Here is an 11,965-nt window from a genome sequence, read left to right as displayed (position 1 = left end):
GCCTCCAAACCTTGACATGTAGCCACTTCTCCTTTTGCAGTACCCTAAAGGATATCCAGAAGACAGACTCTGCTAATAACTCCAGCTAAAAACAGCGCTGTCTTTTTCAGCCTCAGGTACTCACCTGTGCAGGTTTGAGGACCACGGTGTTGCCGGCAGCCAGACAGGCCGCCGTTTTCCAGGCCAGCATCATGAGGGGGTAGTTCCAGGGAATCACAATGGCACATACCCTGAAAGGCACACCCAAGCATTCTCAGCAATCTCCTTTCCCAATATCCTTATCCAGGAACAATGGACAGTGTGTGTTTACTTGTGTATGTACTTCACAGCCAAATATGCGGCTGGAGCATTCTGGCATGACAGTCGAGCAGTACTGTAAGGGTCACATGCTCTAACCACTGACATAAAGGATGGCTTCTTTGCCTCCCACTGCATTCTGAATTCACCACAGGAAACCATGTCTCCTGATACATTCTAAGCACCAGTCAGCAGAAAAAGGCTGCTCATGCTTGTGATTATATTTATTCAGAGATGATATTTGGATTAATTTTACCTGGGCATGAGTTACATTTAAAGTGAAGAAAGTGCTCTGCAGCACTTAGTGAAGTTGCCTGTGATTGGGTGAGTGGAGTCGGACAGTCTCACCCAATTGGCTCTCTCCTGGTGAAGGTCAGGTTACGGTTGGGCCGGGCCTGGTTGATGGGGATGGTGGTTCCCTGTTGGGAGCAGGCAGCCAGCGTGACATCATCAAACAGTGAAACCAATCAACAGGCAAATAAACACTCAGGACCCCAAAAGCTGAAAGCTGAATATGCACTCTAACTGAATTAGAAACTGCAACTTCAACTGCCTTCAATGGGACAAGCCAAAATGATGTAGGTTTTTTACTGTATGATACAGAAATCTGAGTATCCAACTTCTGAGGCGTGCATCATAACTATTGGGTATTCTAAATACAATAGTGCATTCTGTAATACCTTGTGAGGTATTACACACTTACACTTTTACACATTTAAAAGAAGACAATGTGACGATCAATGTGCAACGTGTCATTCATCCAATGGGATGGAGGCAGTGGGCGGACAGACCGCGGGAGACTTCCTCACCTGGATCTTGTCACACCAGCCGGCAAAGTAGCGGAAGGTCTGGATGGACATGCCCACATGGGTCTTCAGGGCCAGCGTGTAGACCGCCCCCGAGTCGATGGCCTCGATGGTGGCCAGCTCCTCCTGGTGCTGCTCCATCAGGTCAGCCAGCCTGCGGTGAGAGAGAGAGAGAGAGAGAGAGAGAGAGAGAGAGAGAGAGAGAAAGAGAGAGAGAGGGGAGACACACTAAGCCCATTTCCTCAGCCTCAAACTTAGAGCCTTAACATGTCTCTGTTTCCAAATGTAGGCACAACTGAGGTCACAGAACATGCAAAAGGGGTGGGACTTCTCAGGTGTGTGGGGCAGCAGTGTGGCATAGTGGTAAGGCGCAGGGCTCGTAACCAAATGGTTGCTGGTTTGATTCCCCACTGGGGCACCGCTGCTGTACCCACTGCTCCAAGGTACTTAACCCAGAATTGCGTAAATAAAAAAAAAAAAAAAGTAAATATCCAGGTGTATAAATGGATAACGTGGAATAAAAACTGTAACCTGTGTAGGTCACTCTGGATAAGAACATCTGCTGAATGACAGTAATGTAATGAAATGTAATGTAGGTCTCTCTGATCTTTCCCTCCGAACCCCAGCTGAGGAAGCTCACCTGTATATGAGTCTACCCCTGTCTCTGGGGTTCATCTTCCCCCACTCCCCCTCCTCGAAGGCCTCCTTTGCCGCTGCCACCGCCCGGTCCACATCCGCCACCTGGGCAAGGGACACCTCACAGATGGGCTGTGAGAGAGGGAGACAGGAAAAAGCACACCTGAGTTACACGATGCCGACCGCCTGGAAAACACCGCATGTCAAACCCATCATCGCTTCCTGTTCTAATTCAATCAAGAAAAGCATTTTTTTTCCAGTGAAAACATATTTTCATTCACAGGGTAAAAGTATCCCAAAATGATATTATCATATCATATAATATTATTTTTTATAAATATTCTTAGAAGTATAAATATTTCTAGAAGTAGTTTTCAGATTTCCCTATGAGAAACTTTTTTTTACATGTATGAAACACATCTATTACAAAAAATAATAAATCTATGTTGTTTGTTGAAACAGCTAAAGCTAAAGAAACACAAGGAAGTTAATTTTTAAATTGTCCAGATGAATAATTCTGAAATTGATATACTGTTTGGTTACATTTCTTGTTGACAGTTTTTGCAGAAATGGGCTCCCGTAGCCTCTGCTTTACCTGGCCGTCGCTGGGGTTGATAGTTTTGTAGGTCTTCCCTCCCTCTGCGTCCACAAACTCTCCGTTGATGAAGAGCTGGTGTGGCATGCGGATGGTCATGTTGTTCACGTTTCTCTCCACCTGGGGGGACAGACACCGCCGGTCACACTGTGCCTGTGTATCTGGAAAGGACCGCCCAAAGCGAGGGACAGACGCGCGGAATCCTCAGGGCAGACTGTGCGTGTGGCACACAGGGGGGTCTGCGTGTTTTAAAGTAAACCTGCGTGTCCGGAAAGGACCGCCCAAAGTGATGGTTGCTTACGTAATCCACCACCAGCTCCTCCTCGCCGTCCTCTCCGCGCAGTTTCCTCACGCACATCTGGATGAACTCCTGGAAGGTGGTGGCCATGTAGACATCTTCATTCTGCAGCTGGAGCTCGCTGGCTCTCAGCTTCACCTCCTCCACCAGCCTGGGGCACAGGGCCACAGAGGATCATGGGTAAAAATCACACGGGGGAAGAAGGAACAGGGACACAGAGACAGAATCAGCGACAGCCTGGTTACTAAAGTGACACAGAGACACCGAGAATCGGTGACAGCCCCGTTTCCACAAGGATGCAGGGCATTATGGGTAAAAACACAAAAGATAATGAGAACAACGACACAGTGACACACAGAGACAGTCTGGTTATGAAAGAGACACAGGGAATTATGGGTAAAGAACAGAGACACAGGGAAGAAAACAGGGACACAGAGACACAGAAACACAGTGATACAGAGACAAAGGGATGGAGGCACAGGACCTCACAGGTGCACAGGAAACAGGGAATGTAGCCTGAGCCAAAGCATTTGGGGTCGTGGTGCCTACCTGACCACATCCATAGAGGCGGCACCAGACTTAAAGAAGTCAGTGGAGTCTACAATCTCATCCACGTTGGACAGGATGCTCTTCCACACCACCTGGCACAGGGGGACCTTTCATTCAAAAACCTCAACACATCACGCCAGACACTTTCAACGGCTCCCGATAGCTATATTACATCACCAATAACCTCAACAAGGAGCAACAACAGCAGTGGAAAAAGAGATTCAAGAGGCACTGGTGTGGTACTTTTGATCCTTAAGCCGGATGCTTCCAGTAAATAAAATGTGTAAAGGACAAATGGTGTAAGGTCTGGGTAAGTCCACCTGCTGAGCAAATGAACTATACAGAATAGCGACAGAACCAGAGGAAGTCAGTAATAGTGATTGTACCCTCATTTCCTCGGCGAAGGCCTTCTCCTCCTCGGTCAGCTCCACGGCAGCGCTGCTCGCAGAGCGGAAATACTGCGCAGCTGCAATCATTTTCCCATCCTCAAACTGCAGGTTCTTCACCAGCAGCTGCAGGTTACCACGGCAACGTGCATACACAGACACACACACACACAGACACACACGTGCACGCACACACACACAGACACATAAACACATAAACACATAAACACACACAAACACACACACACACACAAACACACATAAACACATAAACACACACACACAAACACACAGACAGACAGACACATAAACACATAAACACACACACACACACAAACACACATACACACACACACAAACACAGACAGACCAAGGGGTCACCAGGAAGTCCTTTAGATAGACACAGGCTGGTCTAGACAGGAATGACTGCGATAACATTTTACACAACCTCATAAGACAGCGACTGTACTTACAGTATTGTTTTAGGCTTTGGGCACTGTGGGTAGCATTTACATTGTTTTATTGGTATGAACTGGATGCCAGCTTGCTGCATTTGCACTTTGTAATTTGCACTTTGTATTTAACTTGGGTTGCAGACCGGCATATCTAAGATCGGCGAGTAGCTCTCGATAAGCTAATCTGCCAGATGGTGAACGAGACAGGAACAGGCTCTCAAACCAATTCTACGGCACACACAGGCATTACAGCTGACAGAACAAAATGAACAAAGGTGAGCTTTCAGTGCTAAAAGATAACTTCATCAAGTGTTATGTACATGTAAGCAATGAATATGCAAATGTACACATTTCCCAATGCATTCTGGGTAAGTCTGCAGTAACAGTGACTGCGTTATAGTAAAATATCTGTCTCATCTTCCCTTGTCCTCTCTATCGCTGTGGTGCTGATACCAAAGATCTGACAGATATCCTGTCATGGATACACACTGACTGGCAAGACACAAGGGGTAACAATGAGCATGTTAGCATTGTCCTATGAAAAGTAAACACTTGCCATTAGCCCTTATGTAAAACAATCACCGCGACTACACGGCCAGGTCTAAGACTCTGAGCCAGAGATCTGCAATTCCAGAGGACAGACATGCTAATGCCGTGCCATGTGCCATTCCCAGCCTCATTGGAACATAGCTCCGTCAGCTACACCCTAATGCAGGGCTGACTGAAAGAGGGAGAGGAATGGACCTCTTAATGAGCCATTAGTCACTGTGAATCAGCCCGGCTCGCCTTTCTTCCCACCCTCCCCTCTCTCAGACCCCCGATGGGTTACATAACGCCAAACAAAGGGCTTTTTCTGCCCCGGCTTAATGTCACGGGGAGACCGCTGACACTAACAAGCCTTTGAAAACTTCAGCGGAAAGTTATTTATGTCCTCATTCCTTAAGTTCTCCTCACATTTTTGGTTTTTTTTTTGGCTTACCGTCTTGCCATCGTTGCCGAACAGCACCAGGCCGTTCTTTGTGACCAGGCCTGGGCGGCTGGCACCAGGGATGTCCAGGGGCTGACCGTTTATGGTGGACCCGTTATCCACCAGCGTGGAGCCGTAGAACGTCACTTTCTGCAGAGAGACGGGGTTTGTATTTGCACGAATGTCAGTGTAGCATGGTGGTAAGGAGCAGGGCTTGTAACCAAAAGGCTACCAGTTCGATTCCCTGCTTGGGAACTGCTGTTGTACCCTTGGGCAAGGTTCAATTGTCTCAGTAAATATCCAGCTGTATAAATGGATAACATGTAAAAACTGTACTGTATGTAAGTAACAGCTAATAAGAGTGTATGCTAAATGACAGTAATGTAATGTGATGTAGACTGGATATCTACCACAAAAGAATGTACTCTGATTTTCTATTGATCACTGCAATCAGTTAAACTAAAGGTAAACCCATGGCACCCTTTGCCAATGCAATGGCAGATAAATGGGTCTGATATCTGACACCGCAAATAAACACATTCTGTGTAAAGTTTACATTTCAGCTTTTACTAAAGAGATCATTCCTGATGACTGAGGCCATTTAAAAGTCCCTGAATGACATCACAAGCCTCACTTCCCTGTGGCTGGTTCAGGCTCATTAAACGGTTGCCTCCATGGAATAAGAAAACAGACCAAAATAGCACACACAATGAAGGAAACCTCAACATCTTCAATCAACATCACTTTCAGTTCATTTCTATCACAATCTACTATCTCATCATCACAATTTTAACGGACTCGTCTCACATTTTCAAGGTGCATCGACTAGGTCAGTTTCCGGCTTTCCAGGGTTTACTGCCGTACAGCACTGCAGTCGCTCTGACGTTCTTTCAACAACTACATGAAAAACATAGAAACCTGTATGCAGGTAATGCTCACCTGCCCGTCCACCTCTGCCCAGGCTCCAGGCACCTTGTCATTTCCTCTGATCCAGTTGTGCAGGGCTTCAGCTGACTGGTTCCAGTCAATCTAACCATGGCAAAGACAGGTTTGAAATCACCGACTGCCCAGCGCAGTGGATGCAAATACCCATCAACCACTGCATTTCACACACACACACCCCATTCATGCATTATCTTATGCCATAAGGCACAACTCCAATGAAAACCAATAAAAATCTCAGAGCAGGAGCTAAACACTTCAACCATTAATATCATGCTAGCATTATTACTGGTCACTACCAATAACAAATATTCATAGTTTACCAGGTATTAGAAACTCATTGGGATAAAAACAGCAGTGAATACTCGCATGAGCATTAGACAGGCCTTGCTATTTCTGTCCTGTTTATAGGGTTCTGTTGGGGAGGGTGTGCCCTACTATATGCAATAGTTAACTTTATCTGAAGCACATACCAAGGACAGAACTGTATCGATATTAATAGTAATACATATCCCACCACAGCTTAGCCACACCAACCTTTGCGTTCTCCTTTTTCTGAATTCCCTCGTAGGTAGCGCCCTCTTCTGGCTGGGTGATCCTTGGCGCTTTCCCTGTTGCAATCAGTCTCACTGCTTCAACCTGCAAACGCCAGACACGGGGTACGCTAAGAGTGTGCCCATATACCCCAACGCATGGAGAGCCTGTCAGTTTCACACAGGTCTCCACACACAGCCCCTACGCTGGAGAGAGACGCTCTGCAGGTACAAAGTGCATGGGAGAACCAACCAGCCATAGCTCCATACCAAGAATGAATCTGACTGAATGTAAAATATATGCATGTGTGTTTCTGTATGTGTGTATATGCGCGTGGGTGCATATTTTTCAGCTAGTTGTCCTTTTGTTTGCATATTTATGTGAAAATCGCTTTGACAATACCGCACACCTGTGCGGTCATGCCAGTAAAGCTTGTTTGAATTTGAATTTGAATTTGAATTTGAATTTGCTCAGAATGAAAGCAGAAGGCACGCAGTGATTAGGAGGAGCCGTGTTGCTGCGGACAGGCCGATTCGGACCCACCGTGCCTTTCACTCCCTCGGGGAAGAGGAATCGCTTGTAGATGGTGTTGACGGTGTCGTCCGGCTCCACGTCGCACTCTCTCTGCAGGAGAACGGGTCCCGTGTCCAGCCCATCATCGGCCCAGAACACAGTGAACCCGCCTTTCTTATCGCCGTGGATCAGAGTCCTGGGGAACGCAAGGCAAAGAAACACGAACGGTGAGAAACTTCACAGCATTCTTCGTCAGCACTTGGTGTCCAGTCAAGCCCACATTCAATCTACCTTCAAGGTGATTCCTCCTTCACAACAAATAACACTATTAAGCACATTTTAAACTACAAATTTTTTGCTTTTTTCCCCATTTCAGCAGCCACTTTGTGAAGAGGTGCAAGCACCACAAAAGACATAACTCTTATTACGTGAGACTTTGCTAACCTGGCAGTAAAAGTTTGAATAAAAAGGCAAGACGCATTGCGGTTTGATTGTATCTGGGCCGCACAGTGAGTGCGTTTGTAGAGAGAGACTCACCAGTTGATGGCGGAGGCACCGCGGTGGCGTGGCAGCAGGGAGGGGTGGTAGATGATGGAGCCGTGTTTGGGGCAGTCGATCACCTCCATGGGGATGAACTGGGAGCAGAAGGGCATGACGTTGAGCTCTGCCCCCACCGCCCGGTACTGGTCCACCACCTCGGGGATGGCCTTGCCCTTCAGCCGCCAGCGCGGGAACTTAAACACGGGCACGCCGTCCTTCTCTGCCTCCGTGGCTAAACATAAAAACACGCACACACACGCACACACACACACACACACCCGGGACACAGCATCAGTCCCTGAGGCAAACACTTCACTGGGGCAGGCCTCTCACGGCACGACACATTATGTTACAGTAGTAAGGAGCAGGACTCATAACCCAAGGGTTGCTGGTTTGATTCCCCACTGGGGCACTGCTGCTGCACCCTTGGGCAAGGTATTTAACCCAAAAATGGCATCAGTATATATCCACTTGTATAAATGGATAAAACTGTAACCTATTCAAGTTTCTCTGGGTAAGAGAATCTGCTAAATGACAATAATGTGATGTACTTTACAATCATTTAGCAGAAGTCTTTATCCAGAGCAACTTAAATAGGTTACAATTTTTACATGTTGTCCATTTATACAGCTGTATATTTACTGAGGCAATTCTAGGCTAGGTACCTTCCAGCAGTGGGTACAGTAGCAGTGCTCCAGTGAGGAATCAAACCAGCAACCAATTGGTTACGAGCCCTGCTCCTTATTACTATGCCACACTGCTGCCCCACATCCCCAATCGTCAGTGGTTTGCTTTTTTGGGTTTGTTTGGTTTTGTTAACCATCTGTGTATCAGTGTGAGAGGGGGCAGTCTATCACAAAGATCCTCAGTTTCTAGTTAATCAGCAAAGTATCTTCTCAGTACCACTGGCTGAGAGCAAAAGCAGTCATTTATCAGTGATAGCTCAAACTCAATCACTAGGCTTTTACGAAACTCACTCGCTCTATCTTGCACTGTACCGTGTGTTCTTTGTATTGTGTATGTCTGACGAGGCATGACATTGGCAGTTCACCTAATGGGTCAGCTTTTCCATCCTTGTCAGGTATTGTAAACACGCCCACAATGGTGTGTCCCTCCTTTCTCAGTTCTTTGTACACCTCCTGCCCAAAAAGGCTCTGTCCAATCACAGCGATCTTCATGGCGAATGCTCACAAACCACTGTCAAAGAGGGAGAAACAAAAACGCATCATTAGAACATTTTATTGTTTTTACTGTTATTTAAATGGAGCTATAAAATAACACAGGGCCAGCTGCTCACACAGTCAGCAGGGGCTTGGGAAAATAAAAAAAACAATGCTTAAGTCTATGTGTACTGTGCTCATGAAGCCAAAAGCTCTGTAAATACATTTAGCATATACGAATATATATGTCATACATATATGAATGCACCTGACAATTGTCTCCCATGGACTTACCTGGTAATATTCGGGTGGTATGCATCACCTTCCCATCATATATTCCTAATACCATTATAAAAATCACCGACAATACTTTTATCTATATTAATAAACACTGATGTCATATTGCAGTAACCAGACCGCAGCACTGAAGACTTTACATTACATTAGTGGCATTTAGCAGATGCTTTTATCCAGAGCGACTTACATCAGTTACAGGTCTTTTTTTACGATGTTATCCATTTATACAGCTGGATATTTACTGAGGCAATTGTGGGTTAAGTGCCTTGCCCAAGGATATAGCAGTGGTGCCCCAGCGGGGAATCGAGCCAGCAATCTTTTGTTTTCAAGTCCTACTCCTTAACCACTATGCTACATTGCCACCTCAAAACTTTTGTTCTGTTTTATGGTTTGATGTTTGGTGTTGGGAAAGGGAGATTGCAGTTTGATGGCAATCGGAGATGGAAGGGATTGATTAGTGCAGAGTTCACAGAGCCTACGATGGTGACTTCGGTCAAAATCGTTCAAAATGATAAAAATGCTTTTGTATTAGTGTGATTTAGGAAACAGAAATACAGAGCCAGCTCCACTGTGGCTGGCCTTTTTGTTGTGATGTTGTAAGTATGTCTACCGAGGATATCGATTGTAAGTTATTACCAGAAGCATTGTGGTTATTTGAAAAAAGCATCAATATGCCAAGGACCAAAGACAAACTAGTCTTATGTAAAATAGGTTTTGCTATTTAAAAATGTCGAGCGAGACCTGCTCATTCAAGTGCAGAGAAGCAAAGTGGCTTTTGCATACAGGTGTATGTCGTCTAACTGCGCATTCACGGGCATTCATTTGGAGCAGGAACTGCGGAGACCCACTGCTGCCGCTGAGAACCTCGGGACGCGTCAGTCCTGCAGCCTGGCGATCTGCGGCAGCTTCGGCGCTGAACTGACTCCCACGAACAAGCACTTACGCTGCTTCGACTGACTTACGTAACAGGTCGACTGACAAACGATGTAGACCAATCACATGCCAGAACATCGCCGAGCCCATAAACATCTGACCAATCACAATGACCCATCGCAGAAACGTGCTGCACGGACTTGACAGCTTGCCAAGGAAGCCGAGTTCACGGTTAAACTGTCTGATTTCCCCCTAACCTCTGTAAATTGATGCCTTTAAATAAAAACAGAAGTTTGCGCAGCCAGCTTTCCTACTGCACCAACCGTGCATGTCGTTTAAATTTGCAAAGTTATCAGCAGCACGCAACATTACACGCATCAGCAACACGCTGCAGCCGCAGAAGAGTCCCATAAGCTGTTATTTTCGCTTTGATTGCGTCGACTCATTTTTCTATCTGTAATGTAGAGAGCACAGACAAGTGCGTAGCTAAAATACGTAAAACAAAAAATAATGATAGTCGTGAAAACCCGACTTTAACACAGGGGAAAATAACACAACTTCAAGAGACTAAACTAAATAACACATGCATCATTCAAAGTATTTTATAAAAATATTATATCAGAAAAAAACTCACACTTTGCAGTTGCGGAAGTGAAGCCGTATCTTCTCCCTGCAAAGCGACTGAAGTAGCTCGGTAAGACTACCTACCGCAAGCTATATATTGCGGTTGAGTGTCAAAAGGACCTGGCAGACCTGAGTACTGTAATTGCACAAGGGCGCAATAATGGGGCAGGCAGTAGATGGCGGGGGATAGGGTGGGGCGTTAACTTTGCTCTACCAATCTCAAGCATTATTCCATTTCCATACAGTCGCTTAAAGAAACAGTCATGCGACAGACACACATTTGATCCGTGTATCCGTATTCGAGTAGCAAATATATATGTATATATTACAGATTTACATGTGTGCGCGGGCGTGTGTATATATGAAAGCATATACAAAATAGTTATAAATTCGATATAAATTAGATAACATATTTGAAAATAAAGAATATATTAAAATATTCTCTCTTATAATATATTAACTCTTTAAATTATTTTATGATGGGCAAATTCATATTTTTAATCAGAAAGTTAACACAGCTGGTGATGGAAATACAGACGTTTCAGCTTGTCCTGTTTAGCGCACTGCAGACTGACAGCGTTCTTCGGCAGATTGAGCGTTAATGATCTGCACATTCTTCGGAATGCGTAGCGCCTTGCAGCAACTCGCGCTTTGCCTGCGGACCAGCCGCTATACGGTGGTCAGCGTGAACGTGATGTAATCAAAGTCTCACATCAAAGGAAGTGCACTGTATAAATGACAGAAAGTTACCAGGTGATAGCTTATATCTCGTCTCAGTCTCTACGCTGACTGGTTTTGGTGACAGTGTGACAGATGCTCTTTGTACCGGGAGCCAATCACACTTCATTTGAGAGTGCACACGTGTATGGTAGCTTCTGGACTGAAGGCCTCTGTCAATCACGAAGGCATTTAATCACGCATATTATATCAGTCTTTAAGCGCAGAGAGGACACATCTTAATATCCCTATCTGTGACAGGATGGCAACTGCATGACGCTGTCTTCCTAAAATAACAATTGCCCTCCCGAGTGTGGTCCAAAAACACGTCTATGTGAGGGATGGTAGCTCAAAGAGGATCTTTAACAAGAAAGTTCACACTGCCTATTTTGGTTACTCAACTGGAAGGTATTTTTTTGTATTTAAAATTTCAAGTCAGTTTTATATCACAACATAGTATATGCAACACTATATACACAGGCAGGCAACAGATATACTACAGCAGACCTACACAGTGTCATGGCTGTAGGTCAGCTTTGTGATCTGCGATGTCACATTATCTGTAACATACTGCACTAACTCTTCATCTTTTGTGGTAACAAGTGTCTGAAAATCTGAATGAAAATTTCCAGAGATGGAGGTCTGCATTGATAGTGTTAAATGCATATACTTGGGAGCGATGTTAGGGTCCAGATTATAGTCTCTCTCATTCTTGCCATAGCTCAAATCATCATACCGCAACTCACTGAAATAAAGCAAATGTATGAATGCTGGCC

The 11,965-nt window shown here is 45.3% G+C and overlaps 1 protein-coding gene across 1 annotated transcript in view; it reads right to left on the bottom strand.

Annotated features, from left to right (window-relative positions):
* aldh1l1 (aldehyde dehydrogenase 1 family, member L1) overlaps positions 1 to 10,600 on the bottom strand; it is a 14,951-nt gene extending 4,351 nt beyond the window's left edge. Inside the window, exons 1-15 of the mRNA XM_036530717.1 lie at positions 10,483 to 10,600; positions 8,570 to 8,715; positions 7,516 to 7,750; positions 7,009 to 7,174; positions 6,469 to 6,570; positions 5,929 to 6,018; positions 5,002 to 5,139; positions 3,568 to 3,693; positions 3,182 to 3,273; positions 2,636 to 2,783; positions 2,335 to 2,454; positions 1,744 to 1,871; positions 1,107 to 1,257; positions 646 to 716; positions 125 to 230 (exon numbers count right to left, since the gene is read on the bottom strand). Coding sequence (XP_036386610.1) covers positions 125 to 230; positions 646 to 716; positions 1,107 to 1,257; positions 1,744 to 1,871; positions 2,335 to 2,454; positions 2,636 to 2,783; positions 3,182 to 3,273; positions 3,568 to 3,693; positions 5,002 to 5,139; positions 5,929 to 6,018; positions 6,469 to 6,570; positions 7,009 to 7,174; positions 7,516 to 7,750; positions 8,570 to 8,696 — 1,800 coding nt within the window. The 5' untranslated portion in view covers positions 8,697 to 8,715; positions 10,483 to 10,600. The remainder of the gene's footprint in view (positions 1 to 124; positions 231 to 645; positions 717 to 1,106; positions 1,258 to 1,743; positions 1,872 to 2,334; positions 2,455 to 2,635; positions 2,784 to 3,181; positions 3,274 to 3,567; positions 3,694 to 5,001; positions 5,140 to 5,928; positions 6,019 to 6,468; positions 6,571 to 7,008; positions 7,175 to 7,515; positions 7,751 to 8,569; positions 8,716 to 10,482) is intronic.
* Positions 10,601 to 11,965: the final 1,365 nt, after the last annotated feature.

The sequence above is a fragment of the Megalops cyprinoides genome, chromosome 6 (genome assembly GCF_013368585.1).
Source record: "Megalops cyprinoides isolate fMegCyp1 chromosome 6, fMegCyp1.pri, whole genome shotgun sequence".
In the NCBI taxonomy this organism is placed as follows: domain Eukaryota; kingdom Metazoa; phylum Chordata; class Actinopteri; order Elopiformes; family Megalopidae; genus Megalops; species Megalops cyprinoides.
This window is presented reverse-complemented; position numbering and strand designations above follow the sequence as displayed.